The 18,533-nt window shown below is 40.3% G+C and overlaps 1 protein-coding gene and 1 pseudogene across 9 annotated transcripts in view; both read left to right on the forward strand.

Annotated features, from left to right (window-relative positions):
* The window catches only part of CRCP (CGRP receptor component), a 41,145-nt gene that overhangs the window by 17,221 nt on the left and 5,391 nt on the right, over nt 1-18,533 (forward strand). For 7 of the 8 annotated variants that reach the window (XM_081053044.1, XM_081053045.1, XM_081053050.1 and 4 more), the window contains one exon: nt 16,890-16,947. The exons of the other annotated variant lie outside the window; for it this stretch is intronic. In XM_081053044.1, coding sequence (XP_080909170.1) covers nt 16,890-16,947 — 58 coding nt within the window. The remainder of the gene's footprint in view (nt 1-16,889; nt 16,948-18,533) is intronic. 8 annotated transcript variants of the gene reach the window in all.
* Nucleotides 11,700-13,316, forward strand: LOC308500150 (DAZ-associated protein 2-like; annotated as a pseudogene). The gene is made up of 2 exons: nt 11,700-11,805; nt 12,713-13,316. The product of its transcript is annotated as a DAZ-associated protein 2-like (transcript).

The raw sequence follows: 18,533 nt of genomic DNA on the forward strand, positions 1-18,533 counted from the left end.
ATTTTAAAATCAGGAAGTGTGAGATAGCCAACTTTGTTCTTCTTTTTCAAGATTGTTTTGGCTGTTTAGGGTTCCTTGGGATTCCGTAAGAATTTTAGGATGGATTTTTCTATTATTGCAAAAAATGCCATTGGGATTTGGATAGGGATTGCATTGAATATGTAGCTCATCACTAGGTACTATCGACATCTTAACAAGATGAGGTCTTTCAGTCCATGAACATGGGATGTCTTTCCATTTATTTGTGTCCTGGGCATTGAGAAGCTTTTTCTTCTAGGGAAAAGAACAGCTACTCCCTTCCAGCAGTCAGGCAAGGGAATTTTTCACCCTGGAAATTTTGAGTCTGTGCTGGACTCATACAAATATTTCTTTTAAAATGATTTATCATGGCTTTAGTATACACAAGCAATTCAAGTGTACTACAGTTCTGCCACCTCCAGAAATTACCTATTTTTTTGTAATTAATCCCTTCCCCTGTGCCCAGTGCCTGGCAAACGATCTGTTTTCTTTTCCTATAGTTTTGTCCTTTCCAGAAAGTCATGTAAATGGAGTCGTTCAATATATAACCTTTTGAGTTTGGCTTCTTTTACTTTGCCTAATGCATTTAAAATTTATCCATGTTGTTGAATGTATCAGTTTATTTTTATGCCGAGTAGTGTTCCATTATGTGAATGTACTATACTTTGTTCATTCACTCACCAGTTGAAAGTTATTTGAGATGTCTCTAGTTTTTGGCAATTATGAATAAAGCTATTATAAACATTGCATACAGGTTTTTGTATGAACATATGTTTTCATTCTCCTGGGTAAATACTCAGGAGAGGCATTGCTGAGTCATACTATAAGAGTAAGTTTAACTATAAGAAACTGCCAAACTCTTTCCTAAAATGATTACACCATTTGTCCTAGAATGTAAGAGTTCCACTTATCCATATTGTCTGCAGTATTTTTAGTATTTTTACTTTTAGCCGTTCACATTGGCTTGAAATGGTATCTCATTGTAGTTTTAATTTGCATTTCCTTAATGATGAATAATGCTGAGCATTATTCTTATTTCGCTTATATTCTTTGATAAAGTATCTATTCAAGTATTTTGCCCTTTATTTTTTTTATTACAGGGTTTGAGAGTTCTTTGTATATTCTGGATATAAGTTCTTTTTTCAGTATGTAATTTGCAAATATTTTCTCCAATTTGTGGTTGTCTTTTCATTCTCTTAACACTGTTTTTCTCAGAGCAGGTTTTAATTTTGATGAAGGCAAATTTATTCTTTGTGTTTTCTCTTATGCATCCTGCTTTTGATGTTGTAAAACATCATGTAAAAACTCTGCTGTGCCCAAAGTCACAAAGATTTTCTCTTATATCCTAAAAAGTGATCCACTTTAAGTTAATTTTGAGGGTATTGTGTGAGACGGGGTTGAGATTTATTTTCTGTGTATGCAGATTGCATACTGTTTTAGTACCATTTTAGTACCAAAGACTATCCTTTTCCCATTGAGTGGCTTTTGTAGTTTTGTAAGAGATCTGTTGAGTCTGTTTCTTCATTCTATATTCTGTTCTATTGATCTAATGTGCCTGTTCTTTTGCCAATACTGCACTGTCTTGATCACTGCACTTTATAGTAAGTCTTGAGATCAAATAATACGAGTTTTTAAGCTTTGATCTTCCTTTTCAGCTTGTTTTGACTTTTCTAGTTCCTTTGCCTTTTTATATAAATTCTTTAAAAATATTCAACTACAGTTGCTTTTTTTTTTTTAACCCCCCTTCACCCATTTTTTCCCACCCTCCTTTGGCAACCACTAATCTGTTCTCTGTATCTGTGAGCTTGGCGGTTTTTGTTTGTTTATTTTTGGTTTTTTAAGATTCTATGTAGAAATTATATGGTATTTGTCTTTCTGTCGAGCTTATTTCACTTAACATAATGCCTTTCGGTCCATCCATGTTTTCACAAATGGTAAGATTTCATTCTTTTTATGGCCGAATACACACACACACACACACACACACACACACACACACACACACACGACAAGATCAGACAATTAAGTTTGTGAACTCATCCTGGAAAAAGTGCTACATCCCTCATTGCTGAATATCACCATGGTCACCTTCGAAGTACTCCCCTTGGGAAGCTATGCACTGATGCCAGGCCAGCATCTAGTTCACCCTTCAAAGCAGTTTTGGAACTCTCTTTCTAGAGTGGCCATCAGAGCTGTCATCGTATTATCTGTGATGTCCTGAATGTCATCAAAATATCTTCCTTTCAATATTTCCTTTATCTTCAGGTAAAGAAAGAAGTCATTGGCGGCCAGATCAAGTGAGTAGGGAGGATGTTCCAATATAGTTATTTGTTTACTGGCTAAAATCTCCCTCACAGATAGTGCCGTGTGAGCTGATGGATTGTTGTGATGCAAGAACCATGAATTGTTGGCAAAAAGTTCAGGTCATCTAACTTTTCACGCAGCTAATTCAGCGCTTCCAAATAGTAAAAACTTGGTTAACTGTCCAGTTGGCACAAATTCATAATGAATAATTCCTTTGATATCAAAAAAGGTTAGCAGCATCTTTGCAACAAGTTCATGAACTTAATTGTCAGACCTCGTATATAACATAAAATTGACCATCTTAACTATAAGTGTACCGTTCAGTGGTACTAAATACATTCATAATATCATGCAACCATCACAACTGTGTTCATAACTTTCATCTTGCAAAACGGAAAGGCTATACCCATGAAGCAATACTCCCCATTCTGTCCTCCCCCTAGCTCCTGGTTTACATCCTAAAGTTATAACACTGTTAATTTGAATTTATACTTTTTTAGCTTTAATAATATACAAAAATTCTGCTCCGTTACAGCTTCATTCCCATCCCTTTCAGTTGTTGAAAAAGCAAAATTATTTATTTATACATTGTGTACCCCAGAACATACCGTATTTTGCTGTGTATAATGCACACTCACTTTTTGGCCCAAACTTTACCAAAAAAAACTTTTGATTTAATTGTTTAATTCAGTTTTTTATTTGTTTACATTTCGGTACTTGTTTTTGTATTATAAAGGAATTTTAGCATTTATTTTATTTTATTTTTTTTTAATTAATTTTATTGGGGTGACAATTGTTAGTAAATTTACATAGATTTCAGGTGGACAATTCTTTATTACATCATCTATAAATCCCATTGCGTGTTCACCACCCAGAGTCAGTTCTCCTTCCATCACCATATATTTGATCCCCTTTACCCTCATCACCCACCCCCCACCCCCTTACCCTCTGGGTAACCACTAAATTATTGTCTGTGTCTATGAGTTTTTGTTTCTCATTTGTTTGTCTTGTTCTTTTTGGTCTATATACCATATATCAGTGAAATCATAGGGTTCTCTGCTTTTTCTGTCTGACTTATTTCACTTAGCATTATTCTCTCGAGATCCATCCATGTTGTCACAAATGCTCCTATATCATCTTTCCTTAACGCCGAATAGTATTCCATTGTGTATATGTACCACAACTTCTTTATCCATTCGTCTATCGAAGGACATTTTGGTTGTTTCCATGTCTTGGCCACCGTAAACAAAGCTGCAATGAACATTGGAGTACACGTGTCTCTATAGAGAAATGCTTTTATATTTTTGGGGTAGATACCCAGGAGAGCGATTGCTGGGTCATATGGTAATTCTATTCGTAATTTCTTGAGGAACCTCCACACTGCCTTCCATAGCGGCTGCACCAGTCTGCATTCCCACCAACAGTGTATGAGGGTTCCTTTTTCTCCACAGCCTCTCCAACACTTGTTACTATTTGTTTTGTTGATGAAAGCCATTCTGACTGGGGTGAGGTGATATCTCATTGTGGTTTTCATTTGCATTTCTCTGATGATTAGCGATGTTGAGCATTTTTTCATATGTCTATTTGCCATTTGTATATCCTCTTTGGAGAAATGTCTCTTCAGGTCCTCTGTCCATTTTTCAATTGGGTTGTTTGTTTTTTTGTTGTTGAGTTTCATGAGTTCCTTGTATATTTTGGATATTAGCCCCTTATCAGAGGAACTGTTTGCGAAAATCTTCTCCCATTCAGTTGGTTGCCTCATTATTTTGTCAATAGTTTCTTTTGCTGTGCAGAAGCTTTTCAGTTTCATATAATCCCATTTGTTTATTTTAGTTTTTACTTCCATTGCCTTTGGAGTCAAATTCATAAAATGCTCTTTGAACCCAAGGTCCATAAGTTTAGTACCTATGTTTTCTTCAATGCAGTTTATTGTGTCAGGTCTTATGCTTAAGTCTGATCCATTTTGAATTAATTTTGGTACATGGTGACAGATAGCAGTCCAGTTTCATTCTTTTGCACGTAGCTATCCAATTCTGCCAGCACCATTTATTGAAGAGGCTGTCTTTTCTCCATTGTATGTTTTTAGCTTCTTTGTCAAAAATTATCTGTCCATATTTATGTGGTTTTATTTCTGGGTTCTCAATTCTATTCCATTGGTCTATGTGTCTGTTTTTCTGCCAATACCAAACTGTTTTGATTATTGTAGCCCTGTAGTACAAGGAAAAATCAGGGAGTGTGATACCTCCAGTATTGTTCTTTTTTTTTAATATTGCTTTGGCTATTCGGGGTCTTTTGTGGTTCCAAACAAATCTGATGATTTTTTGTTCTATTTCTTTAAAAAATGCCATTGGGATTTTAATGGGGATTGCATTAAATCTGTATATGGCTTTGGGTAATATGGCCATTTTAACTATGTTGATTCTTCCAGTCCATGAGCACGAAATGTCTTTCCATTTCTTTGTGTCTTCTTCAATTTCTTTCAAAAATGTCTTATAGTTTTCAGCATATAAATCCTTCACATCCTTGGTTAAGTTTATTCCTAGGTATTTTATTCTTTTTGCTGCAATTGCAAAAGGAATTGTTTTTTCTATCTCTTTTTCTGAGATTTCATTGTTGGTATATAAGAAAGCAATGGACTTTTGTACGTTGATTTTGTAGCCAGCAACTTTACTGTATTCATTGATTGTTTCTAATAGCTTTTTGGTGGAGTCTTTAGGGTTTTCTATATATAGCATCATGTCATCTGCAAAGAGTGACAATTTAACTTCTTCATTCCCAATTTGGATGCCTTTTATTTCTTTCTCTTGCCTGATAGCTCTGGCGAGGAATTCCAACACTATGTTGAAAAGCAGAGGTGATAGGGGACAACCTTGTCGTGTTCCTGAACGTAGAGCAAAGGGCTTCAGCTTTTCACCATTAATTATGAGATTAGCTGAGGGCTTGTCGTATATGGCCTTTATTATGTTGAGGTATTTTCCTTCTATACCAATTTTAGTAAGTGTTTTAACCATAAATGGATGTTGTATCTTATCAAATGCTTTTTCTGCATCAATTGATAGAATCATATGATTTTTGTCCTTTATTTTGTTTATGTGATGTATCACATTGATGGATTTGCGAATGTTGAACCATCCTTGTGCCCCGGGGATGAACCCCACTTGGTCGTGATGAATAATCTTTTTAATGCATTGTTGTATTCGATTTGCTAGAATTTTGTTTAGGATTTTAGCATCTGTATTCATCAGAGATATAGGTCTGTAGTTTTCTTTTTTTGTGTTGTCCTTACCAGGTTTTGGTATCAGGGTAATGTTGGCCTCATAAAATGAGTTAGGGAGTACTGACTCTCCTTCAATTTTTTGGAAGAGTTTGAGCAGGATTGGTATCAGATCCTCTTTGAAGGTTTGGTAGAATTCACTGGTGAAGCCATCTGGTCCAGGACTTTTGATTTTGGGAAGGTTTTTGATGACTGATTCAATTTCGTTACTGGTGATCGGCCTGTTAAGATTTTCCAGTTCTTCATGATTCAGCCTTGGAAGGCTATATGTTTCTAAGAACTTGTCCATTTCTTCTAAGTTATTAAATTTGGTGGCATATAGTCCTTCATAGTATTCTTGGATAATCCTTTGTATTTCTGTGGTGTCCGTGATAACTTCCCCTTTTTCATTTCTGATTTTGTTAATTAGTGTCTTCTCTCTTTTTGTCTTAGTGAGTCTAGCCAAGGGTTTGTCGATTTTGTTAATCTTTTCAAAGAACCAGCTTTTTGTCACATTAATTTTTTCTATTGTCTTTTTGTTCTCTATTTCATTTAGTTCTGCTCTGATTTTTGTTATTTCCTTTCTTCTGCTGACCTTAGGTTTCGCTTGTTCTTCTTTTTCTAGTTTTTTAAGGTGTAACATGAGGTTATTTATTTGGGATTTTTCTTGTTTCTTGAGATAGGCCTGTAATGATATAAATTTCCCTCTTAAAACTGCTTTCGCGGCATCCCAAAAATTTTGGTAGGATGTATTTTCATTGTCATTTGTTTCTATGTATCTTTTGAGCTCTCCTCTAATTTCTTCTTTGACCCAGTCGTTCTTTAAAAGTATGTTGTTTAATCTCCATGTATTTGTGTTTTTTCCTGCTTTCTTTTTGCAGTTGATATCCAATTTCAAAGCTTTGTGATCAGAGAATATGCTTGGTATGATTTCAATCTTCTTAAATTTGCTGAGGCTGATTTTATGTCCCAATATATGGTCTATCCTTGAGAATGTTCCATGTACACTAGAAAAGAATGTATAGTCTGATGTTTTAGGATGAAGTGCTCTATATATGTCAATTATGTCCAATTCATCTAATGTGTCATTTAGGGCTGCGATTTCGTTATTTATCTTCTGTTTGGATGATCTATCCATAGCTGTCAATGATGTATTTAAGTCCCCTAGTATAATTGTGTTTTGGTCAATTTCTCCCTTGAGTTCTGTTAGTAGTTGCTTGGTATATTTCGGTGCTCCCTGATTGGGGGCATAAATATTGATGACTGTTATGTCTTCTTGTTATATAGTCCCCTTTACCATTATGAAATGTCCATTTTTGTCTCTTGTTATCTTTTTCACCCTGAAGTCTGTTTCATCGGAAATCATTATGGCTACACCTGATTTTCTCTGGGTACCATTTGCTTGGAGTGTCAATTTCCACCCTTTCACTTTGAGTCTATGCTTGTCCTTGTAGCTGAGATGTGTCTCTTGTAGGCAGCATATGGTTGGGTTTAGTTTTTTGATCCAATCTGCTACTCTGTGTCTCTTTATTGGTGAGTTCAGTCCATTTACATTTAGGGTGATTATTGATATGTAAGGATTTCCTGTCATTCTGTCTTTAGTTTTCTGGTAAGGCTGTGTCTCCATTGTTTCTTTGCCTTTTTGTTGTTGTCTGTTATTTCTGTGTGGTGGTATTCTATGATGTTTCCCTCTGTTTCTTCTTTTATTACAGTATATATTTCAGATTTGGATGTTTTTTGAGTGGTTACCCTTGAGTTTATGTAAAAGAAAGTTTGATATTTAGAGTATTCCAGTTTCTTCAGTACGCTTACTTGCTCTATTCCCATATTCCAGGTCAGGCCTTTACGCTCCCCCTTTTTATGTTTCGGTTGCCACAAGTTGTCCCTGTTGATGGTGGTCTAATAGCCTCCTTTAGTATTTCTTGTAGTGCAGGTCGTGGATTAGAAAATTCCCTCAGCTTCTGGATGTCTGGAAAGGTCTTTATTCCTCCTTCATATCTAAAAGAGATCTTTGCTGGATATATTATTCTTGGCTCATGATTTCTCTCTTTCAATAGTTTGAATATTTGGTTCCATTCCCTCCTAGCTTGTAGAGTTTCTGCTGAAAAATCTGATGATAATCTAATGGGCTTTCCTTTGTAAGTTACCGTCTTCTTTTCCCTGGCTGCCTTGAGGATTCTTTCTTTGTCATTGATTTTAGACAGCTTCAATACAATGTGCCTTGGTGAAGGCCTGTTGGGATTGAGGTAATTAGGTGTTCTATTTGCTTCTTGGATTCGAGGATCCAGTTCTGTCCACAAGTTTGGGAAGTTCTCATCGACGATTTGTTTGAATATATTCTCTGTTCCCTTCCCTCTTTCTTCTCCTTCTGGTATGCCCATTATTCTTATATTGCTCTTTCTGATGGAGTCAGAAAGTTCTTGTAGAGTTCTTTCATTTCTTTTAAGTCTCAAGTCTCTTTCTTCTTCCCTCTGTGTAAATTCCAGGTTCCTATCTTCGATGTCACTGATTCTTTCCTCCATCTGGTCAACTCTACTTCCTAAGCTGGATATTTTATTGTTAATTTCTTTTATTGAGTTCTTAATCTCCAGAAATTCTATTTGGTTCTTTTTCAAGATTTCAATCTCTTTTGTAAAATGCTCATGGTGTTCTTTGATTGTGTTTCTGAGTTCATTAAACTGCCTTTCTGTGTTTTCTTGCATCTCGTTCAGTTTTTTCAGAATTGCAATCTTGAATTCTCTGTCATTTAAATCACAAAGGTCCATATCTCTAAGTTCCTTTTCTGGAGACTTTTCACTTTCTTTCTGAGCTATCTTGTTGCCTTGGTTATTCATGGCAATCACTGATTTACTATTTCTCTTCCTAGACATCTACAGGAGTGTCTTCTGCAACAGGTTGATAGGTATGCGAAGAGCTTTTGGAGTTCCAAAGCTCTTTCTGCACCAGATTCAGAGCCCGTTTGTTTCAGCAGTTCTGTTTACTCCTGCAGGGATCCGCCCAGATAGGTGGGTCCAGGGGCGGGGTGGGTTGTGAGAGGTGGCCCAGAGCAATGGCAGCGACCACCACCACAGCCAGTCCTGCTTCCACAGCTCCCTCCCCTTTGCCGGAACTAGTTGAGCTGCGAATCTGTGTCTGCGGTCCACAGTTCTCAGAGCAGCAAATATTCTGTCCTTTGATCCGACACTGCTACTTTATCGCTTCTAGCACCGGGCAGGTGGTGGCGGGGCGAGCTCTGGGAGGGGAGGGAGGGGGCGGCTAGTCTCCGTGCCTAGGGCTTCCGTGCTCCGATCGGCAGTGAGGGCTTAAACCACTGATTTCAGCCCTCTTCCCTCAGTCTTTGCTCCGAGGTCTGCCGTGAGCGAGCGTTGGGTTCATCGGTTTTGTATGCTGCCCCCTCAGCCCTGCGGGCCGTAAGCGGAGCCCTAGCAGTCCGAGTCCTTCCCTCTCCCACAGCAGCGGAAGATCCGGGCGCAGCGGGCTCCGAGCACTGAGCTAGGTCTGTGTCCTGCGCCCGCCGGCTCCGTCTCAGCACTTCTCCTCTCCCTCCTCCCCCGCTCGCGCGATTCACCCACCTGGAGGTGAATTCAGTAGTCGGCCTCTTCGTCTTGCCTGTCTGCTGTGCAGGGAGTCCTTTGTGGAGTTATTGTTGTCCGATTCGTTGTAAATTCCAGGGGAGCGTTACAGAGGCTCACCTCACGCCGCCATTTTTTTTTGATCTCAGCATTTATTTTTTAACATATATGGTACAATAAATTATATGTAACAAATACAGAATACAAGAACAGATACAAGGTACAAGAAATTTTATGTACCGATGACAAAATTACATTTACGCATCATAGAAGGCCAAGAACTCTTTATCATTACAAGTTCATTACAGGTTTAACAAAACTGATTATCGGATTCTAGGGTATTATTTTGCATACGGATATCGTTATTGATTTCTGGAGTTACACTTTTAATTCATAAGCATAAATAAAAGAATAAAAAGCATTTATATAGATGCGGAATTAGTACTACCCAATGTAATGTGCATCCTTATTTTTCCCTCACAAATTTGGGTAAAGAAGAGCATATTATACATGGCAATATTATACACGGCAAAATATGGTACTAATAATTATTTTAAATTATCTTAAATTAGGTTGAAAACAAAACTATTGTTAAAGTGAGTGGCTGGATAGCTCAGTTGGTTAGAGCGCAGCATGTTAATTTCCTAAAGCATTTGGTGGTTTAATCATTTTAAGTTTTTGCGTAAGGCACTTCTTAAAACTGCAGCCTCAGACTTTATCCTGAGGTCTCCCTAAGGTATACGGCTATGACTGACTGCCAGGAATGGAGGAAGGACTTGCTTTCCAGACCCAGTTTATATATGCCTGGGAATAACTTCAGTCCCTGAAAGCAGCTCTTCTGTGCACAGATTACTCTTGGGATTTGGCACCATATTTGGGGCATTTACCTGTGGGGCCAGCAAAACTCAGAGTAGATGGGTGTTGTCAGGTTTCCCTGGTGTTTGGAGTGTGGTTACCCTGTCTGCTTTCAGAACATGGAATCCTGCCCCGTGTCTCCCTGGTGTTAACTATTGTCTTTCCCTTGAACTTCTCCTGGAAGTCAGTGCTATCCTAGCTCTTTCTTTAATTTATCCTTCAGATTACATTTATCTCATGCCAGCTTTGCCTCAGTTATTGGGGATACAAAGATATGAATACATTGTAAGTGCTATATGGGGACATACTAGAGAGACACTGTAGGGTCAGAATTTGAGTATATCATTTTGTCTATAGGGATTGGCCAAACGCAGGTGAATTCGTGCTTTCTAAGTAGAAAGATGGTGATGTGCTAAGGCGTGGAATCAGGAACTAGCCCGATACTTTCCTGTGTAGAGTTTGCAGTTTCATTTAGTCCTCCCTTAGCTGAGGGGGATATGTTCCAAGACCCTAGTGGATGCCTGAAACTGATGATAGTACCGAATCCTATATGTCCTGTTTCCTCCTGTACCTACATATCTGTGATGAAGTTGAAGTTAAGAGATTAACAACAGTAACTAATAAGAGAGCAGTTGTAACAACATAGTGTAATAAAAGTCCTGTGAATGTGGTCTCTCACTCTCAATTATCTTACTGTACGGTGTAGACAGCATGGGTACACAGCACAAGAGGAAGTTCCATGGCCTGAGCAGGATGCAGTGGGATGGCGGGATATTTCATCACATACTCAGAATGGTGTGCAGGTTTAAACTTGTACATTATTTCTGGAATTTTCCATTTAACATTTTTGTTTTTTTCCATTTAACATTTCCGTTTAACATTTGTTAAATCAACTGTGGTTGATTGAGGATAACTGGACCATTGGAAGTGAAACTGCAGATAAGGGGCTACTGTAATTTAGGTGTGAGTGCTTAGGGAACATGAAGGCATATGAGCCTGGAGAGACGGACAAAGACTGGATTTCAGTGGCTGCTGGAGGCTGAGCTAAAGAAATTCAAGCTCACACCAAAACCTGTGGGGACAGCAGGAGGATTATAAGCGGGATAATGAGATGAGCAGATTTTCATCTTTTAAAATAAACTTTATTTGTAAGAGTGAAGATAGATTGAAAAAGTGGCAGACCTCTGAGGATAGACTTCTAACCAGGAAGAATTCAAGTGGCTGTAGAAATGATGAGGAGAGGGGCAGATATCTTGAAAAAATATATAATCAGTAATGTATGTGATTTAATATGGGCAGTGGGTGAGAGGGAAGAGTCAAAGATAACCCTCGGGTTTCTGGCACAAGCTTTTGGCTCCTCACCAAGATGAGCAGTACAGAGAGAGGAGCTGGTTTGTTGGGAGGGATAGTCAGATTGCTTTCGGATGAGTTGAGTTTGAAGTGTGTCTGAGATGTTTAGGTGGCAGTGGTTAACAAAGGTCTGGAGTTCAACTCACATAGCATAAAAACGTGGATTTCTTGGTTAAAACCTATAATAGCAGATAAAATTGTGAGATTTGGATGAGGAGCACAGAACAAGCAGAATATAGCACCAGGGGACTGCTACAGAGGCAGCAGAAGAAGAGAACCTCGAAAGAGATGAAAAAGGAACGGTCAGAAGGATAAGAGATTTAGGAAAGAATGGCAGTGTGGAAGCCATGAGAATAGATAGTGTTAAGGAGGGAGTGATCAGCAGTGTTAGGTATCAGACAGGGCAGAGCAGGACAGGAATATCCACTGGAGTTGTCACTATGGTGAAAACAGGTTTGGTGATCACCTGGGGCAGGAGCTGAAGTGTGGTGGGTTAAGAGGTGGACGGAAGAAGGTAGGGATGATAAAGGTAGGCTTGGTCATGAAGTCGGGGGGTCTGTAACCCTTCTCCCAAAACGAGCCTCCAGTGTACTTGTCCGTGTTGATCTTAGTGCAGTGCTCAGCCCCTTGGGTGTAGGAGCAGAGGCTGGCTTGTTGGCTGGGCCACGAGGTGGTGACTTTTAGGGAGCAGCTGTGAATGTTTTGTTGCTAGAAGACTTGCAAGATCCGTTCTGTAGCTGTAGGAACAGTGCAACAGGTCCGAGCCTGGCAGGATAATGACTGCTCTGTGAGCTGAGTTCCGTTGCTTTAATTGATTTGTAGCTGACATGTTCGTTTACTCGCTTTATCTTTTTTCTGTTCCTGCTCTCTCTAGTCTTTATTCATATTGTTGGATAATGGTTAAAATAAATTTTGGTTTTGGGAGGGTTCATATTTTCCAGCTCACTTGGGCCTTCAGAACTGCTTGCTGGTATCACCTCTTGTCCCCTCTGTTGATTCTCTGTAGCTTTTAGTTCTGTCGACCATTTTTGTACCCAGACCTCTCAGATGGTTACTTCTCTTCTGCTTCCCTAAGAAAACTATCCAAAAGAACCTAATTCTCTCACGTCTCCTCAGATCTGCTCTCTTTTTCCTCATTGCCGTGGTCTCATTGGAGTATGGCTCCTTCACTGCAACTTTGGACCCTTTTTCTAAGAGTCTTTCCCTCTCTCGCCTGTAATTTCAGCCTTTCCACATGCTTGTCTCCTTAGCTGGCAGACATGCTCCAGTCTCCTTCCAGAACCTACGCTTCTCAGGCTATAATTGTTTTTTTACTTCCATCCTGTCAAGAGGTTATTTTGGGCTGCAAGCTGACCCACAGCCACCAGGAACAGCAAAGGTCAGTGTCCGACACAGCCAGCCTTTCCTGCACAGCCTCCTGGGAATGCAGTGTGCCCTCAGACCTTGCCACCTGCCTCCTCAGAGATCTGTCCCCTGGCTTTGTGCACCCAGGGGCTGCCCCAGGCCCTACCGTGTCAGCTGCTTTTCCTGGCGCCTCACTGTATGTTCCCATGGCCTAGTCTGTGGTTGTTGTTCCTGTAGGTTCCACAGTCCCCATGGCTTATTGTCCAGTTGGCCCATCTGTTCACCTGGCTCAGCAGTGCTGGTGGAAGGAGGGTATGGTGGAGTGCCAGGTTTAAAGTGGGGGCTGCACTGGCAGCATTCCTCTCCACCCCAGAACGTCCTCCAGTGCTGCTCAGCTTGTAGTCATGCGGGAGCCAGTGTCCCCGTGACTCAGCGGGAGGGAAACTCCTTCATGGGTAGCTTAGATGGTGGCCGTGCCATCTGGTGAGGAACCAAGGCCACCTCTGTGCCAGGAAAGACATCATGTAACTTCAGCGCTTCTCACAATGTAAATGCTTTAGCCACATTAACCTGAAGTTGTAATTCACACACATATTGCGTGTCTTCCTGATGCCCAGACCGTTAGGCACTTTTCGTGTAATGGGTAGAAGTACCTCCCTAAAGCATTTTGAAGTAGGGGAGTATCGATTTATGAAATGAATGAGGAGGAGGCAGCCCTAAGGATCTTACTGTCCTTTAATTACTCAGGAGTAATAATACTGTACCATACTGGTCTTTGCTTTTAATACCATGTTTCCCCGAAAATAAGACCTAGCTGGACAATCAGCTCTAATGCGTCTTTTGGAGCAAAAATTAATATAAGACCTGGTATTATGTTGTATTATATTTTATTTTATATTATATTACACCCGGTATTATATTATACCCGGTCTTATATTATAGTAAAATAAGACCGGGTCTTACATTAATTTTTGCTCGAAAAGACATATTAGAGCTGATTGTCCAGGTAGGTCTTATTTTCAGGGAAACATGGTAAGACATCAAGTTAGGTTTCGAAGGAACTTTGATCTTCCTAAGAATTAAAGTTGCCAAATTATTTTGATGGGTCTTTATTAATCTCCTTTAAGTAATTAATTTCTGTCACTTGTTATAAATGAAACATTCGTTGTCTGCCTTTTCTTTTCCATCCTTTGCCCCACATGCCCCTCTCAACCCTAGTCTTCCCGCCAGTCTCCACTGGATCAGTGGTCCAGGACAGAGACCCAGGCACACTAATGCCTCCTCTTCTTGCCCTCTCCCCACTTGTCAGCTTTTCCGTAGTCTTTCACAAGGATCTTCTGAAACCCCGTGTGCCCCAAGCACAGACTCCTTTACCTCTGCTTTTGCGTCTTGTCAGGCAGAAGTGGAGGGTGCCTTTTGGACTTCCTCACAGGTTGTCTCTTCATACACCACCCAAACCCAGATTTGTTTGGGTGCCAGAAAAACTGAACTTTGTTTGAACGAAGGATATCAGCACAGACAGTACTTTGCAATATTGTTTGCCCAGCAGTTTATTTAAAATATGAGGGGCAATGAGGGTGAATTTCAAAAGCCTGATGATATTAGAGCCATATTCAAGGGAGTTTTTAGATCAGAAATTACCGTTTATTGTTTAGAGAGCCTGATGCAACTACTCATGGCTCTGAGCATTCCTAAGCTGAGTGAATAGGTCATATTGTGACTGCCTCACTGAAAAGTAACTTGAGGCCAGTGAAATCTCATTGGGGTAAAGGATATTTTGGGACACTTAATATTTTGATTTTTGTTTTGTGAAATTTGATTTTATAATTTCAGTTCATCTAAATTTTGTGTTCTGTCTATGCAATGTTTCACTGTATTGTTGACTGTCAGGGAAGTTCAGCGTTGTAGGTTTCTCTGGGCATTGTAATGCACTTTTGTGAATTTTTTGTACTAAAAATATAGAATAAAAACTATTGTGAAAATTTGAATAAAGACATTGCGTTACAGAAAAAAGAGGTTATTTCCTCCACAGTTATCTATCCCTCAGTGTCCACAGTCCAGCTGTCACCTCGATGTCGTCCCCCTGAAGTGCTTGCAGGTTACCAGTGCCCTTTGGCAAATCCAGTGATTCCGTACTGTCAGCCTGCTGTCCTCTCTGCAGCATCTGACATTGTTGTTAATCCCCTGTTCTGTTCTGAGCTCCTCCAGTGGCTTCCCTAACACCACTCTCCCGGGTCTTTTTTTTCCCTCTCTGCTCCTTCTCATTCCCCTTTGGCCCATTAAAGGGAGGTGCTTTATGGTGTTGTCCTGGGTCTTCACTTACTCCGCTGTTGGTGTCTGGGCTCTGATATCTACTGTCAAGGTTTCACATAACTCCTTGCTAATAAATCCAGCTCTGGTCTTTTTCTTTAGTTTTAGACCAAACTAGAACTAAAACTAGACAATGTGCTTGACAGAAACCTTTTCAGTATAATCCAAAAATACCACAAACTCAAAAATTTCAGTTAATATATTTTCCCCAAACAAGCAACAACCCTGACAGTAAACCTTGACTCTTCCCTTTCCTTCACTCCTGCCCCACCAAATCTGGGCAGCTGTCAGGTTGACTGACTGTCCCTGAGGGTGACCGGTGGCATGTCATATGTCCAGACTCTCGTTGCCATCCTGCTGCTGCCGCCCAAATTCACAGCTTTGTTCTCTCCCCTGAGCATTCCAGTGTCTGCCTCCATTTTCTTAAGTCTTCCAGAATTGCTGTAAGTGTCGGCCCAAGCATGGTAGTCCTTTCCTTGGTTGCCCTCCAGTGTCTCCAAAGTAGCATCCTGCCTGTTGGTGGTCAGGGCCCTGTGGAGTCTTCTCCCAGATAACTTTTTCAACCTTGTGTCACAGCCTATCTAGGAGCTATTTCCTAAAGTTCTGTGAAGTTCTGTACTTGTGCTGTTCCTGCTCTGACTGCCCATTCTTTTTTATCCTTTCCACCTAGAAAATCCTTCAGAGCCCAGTGTAAGGTCTTCTCCTCTGTGAGGTCTTCGTCTTTGAGGCTAGATGTTTATGGGTTTACGAGGAGTAGAACTTGACTATAACTTCCTTAATAATGACTGCCATTTATGGAGAAATTACGGTATGACAGCCTGCCTTATGTACACTGTGAATACTAGAAGCAGATGGTTAAGAGCATGTGCTTTGGGGGTCGACTCCCAGCTCTGCCATTTACTAGCTCTGTAACCTTGGATAAGTTATTTACCATCTCAGTGTCAATTAAGTCTGCGGGTTAAATGTGCTTGCCTGATGGAATGTAAGTGACACATGGTAGCTGCTGCCACTATCCATGATAAGATTTTCATCCTGCCTCACTCTTGTGAGATAGTAAATACATTATCCTGCCTGTTTTACAGATGATGAAACTGAGGCTCAGGGAGGCTGGGTAACTTATGCTGCTTCTCCAAATACACAAACAACTCTGGGAATTGTGGCTGACTCATCTTTTTATTCCAGAATACCTTTAAACTCAATAAACTATTTAATTGAATTGAAAGATAAATCTGGAGCTCCAGTGTCAGATTGAGAGAGAAATTTAGAAGTTATTCCTTGCACAGGGGTGGCAGTTGAAGCCATTCTCTTTTAAGTCCTGTCATCTTTGAGAGTCCCAACATTTCAACCACCCCTTCAGCAATGAGTTGTATATGACAGATGGCAATTATTATCTTCAACTGTTACTTAAGTCTTTTGTACAATTTGCTTGTATTTGCCTTGTGACAGATGGCAATTATTATCTTCAACTGTTACTTCAGTCTTTTGTACAGTTTGCTTGTATTTGTCTTTTCCCAGCTGGATTGTAACTCTTTGAAGGCAGAAGACTGTACATTATCCTACTTTACGAGTACCTGCTATAATTTGAATTAAAAAAAACATGACTTTCTTCACATTTTCCAAATGAAATTTATTAAAGCTGCATTTCTGTTTGCTCCATTTCTTACAATCCAAGCCTCTGTATCCTACAGGAGTCTAATAATTCTAACACACATGTGGACCCTTGAGTAAGTCCTGTTCCCATGCTGCCATCTTATACTTGGAGGAACTGAGGGCCACATGCCAAGTCGTCCTCCCCCGCCAAAGTGTTCGCTGAGCAGCGTGGTCAACACTCAGGATCCTCAGGGTATACAACTTTTAAGTGCTTTGTGCTTTTCCTTTGACAGAGCTGAAAAACTCCAGCTGCTGAATCACAGGCCTATGACTGCTGTTGAGATCCAGCTGGTGAGTGAAGGAGCCCTGAACCCGGGGGCGCTTTCTGGGTGTGAGACGTAGGGCGCGTGAGGAAGGCTGAGCACAGCCAGCCAGGAACTGACGTTTCCTGAGAAGACTGCTGGACCACTCCGTTTTATAAGTGAAAGGAAGCCTCTCCGATTTGATCCAAGTTAGTAGAGACATAGGGAAGGTGGAAGACTGCAGGAAATGTGATTCCTACTGTAGGATTTGGGCCTGTGACTTGGTAGCGATTTAGCTCCCCTGATGTCCTCCCCATTCTGGCCAGTGCTTCCCTGTAGGGTTATTGCCAACCCAGATGTTGCATAAAAACATTAGATTCAACATGACTCGGGTGTAAATCACCCCACTCCCACCCTTTGACCTACTCTTCCTGAATTCTTTTCTTGGTCAGTGGAGCATCTGTGCACTTTCCCACGTGTTCTCTTTCTCTCTTACCCTCCTGGCCCAGTCTCCCAAGCCACAAACCTGGAAGCCATTGTCTTCCCATTATCTCGTATTCAGTTAGTCCCCAAGTTCTGCTTCTGTCTCCTCTTAATCTTCTCTCCCTGCTGCACTGTGTTACTTTCTGTCATCATTTCTCAACTCAGCTCTTGGAGTTACCCTCTCACCATTTCCCTGCCCCTGTCTGGCTCCTCCAGTCTATCTTCTACACCACCCCCATAGTTCACTTTCTAAAACCACACATTTATTTATCTTATCTCCCTGCATAAAAACCACTCAGTGGAGCCTCATTGCTTTGGAAGTCTAAATTGCAGCCATGGCACAAAGCTTCAGAATTATGGGAGGCAACTGGGGTGGTGTAAATGGCATATGAAAATGAGTCCCAGTAACAGACTGAATGGGTGGCTGCATTGGCACACTTGGCAGTTTCCTTCTGTTGTACAGAGCAGAGAGCATCATTAAGCTGCATGTACTAGGCAGGCCATTTAACTACCGGTAAGAAACTGTGGCTGGAGAATTAATAAAATGAGAATAAAACTGTTTCCGAAGTCAGTTTTAGAAGTACAGCTAAATACAGCTCTTTGTCAAATTTCCTTCAGAAAAGTATGGAAGAAAATGGCCCAAAACACCTTGATTTTTAGAGTTGCTTAAAAACAAACAAACAAACAAAAACCCTTGAAAGGTCATGGTATCTCCCCTGCCAGGTAAGAAAAGAGCGATGGGGTATATAATTTTTGACCAGAACTTACTGTCTTTGTGGTGGTGTTTATACCCTTCAAAATGCATTCAAAGTTAAAATAGAAGAATTCCTTCCACAAAGCGTACCTTTCTGGGAGAACTGACCTTTAGACTACAGAGATTCCTTTTTGTACCCTCATTCTTCTGATGCTTTCGACTGTTGTGGAGATTCCACTTAGAAAAGAGAAAAAAAACAAACAAAACAGTAAGAAACTGATCCATGTCCCTCTGGGTTAAAGATCACATGTCATGTCTCCTCTTCCAACTTGAATCAGCAGCATATGTTATTCGTGACTTAATGACAGATGCAGAGAAGAGATGCAGAAGGATTAGCGTGATCTCATCCCAGAGCCTGTAGAAAGCTCTGTCATTGCCTGATGAGATTAGCTGCTATG

Source organism: Rhinolophus hipposideros, assembly GCF_964194185.1.
Source record: "Rhinolophus hipposideros genome assembly, chromosome: 7".
Lineage (NCBI taxonomy): Eukaryota > Metazoa > Chordata > Mammalia > Chiroptera > Rhinolophidae > Rhinolophus > Rhinolophus hipposideros.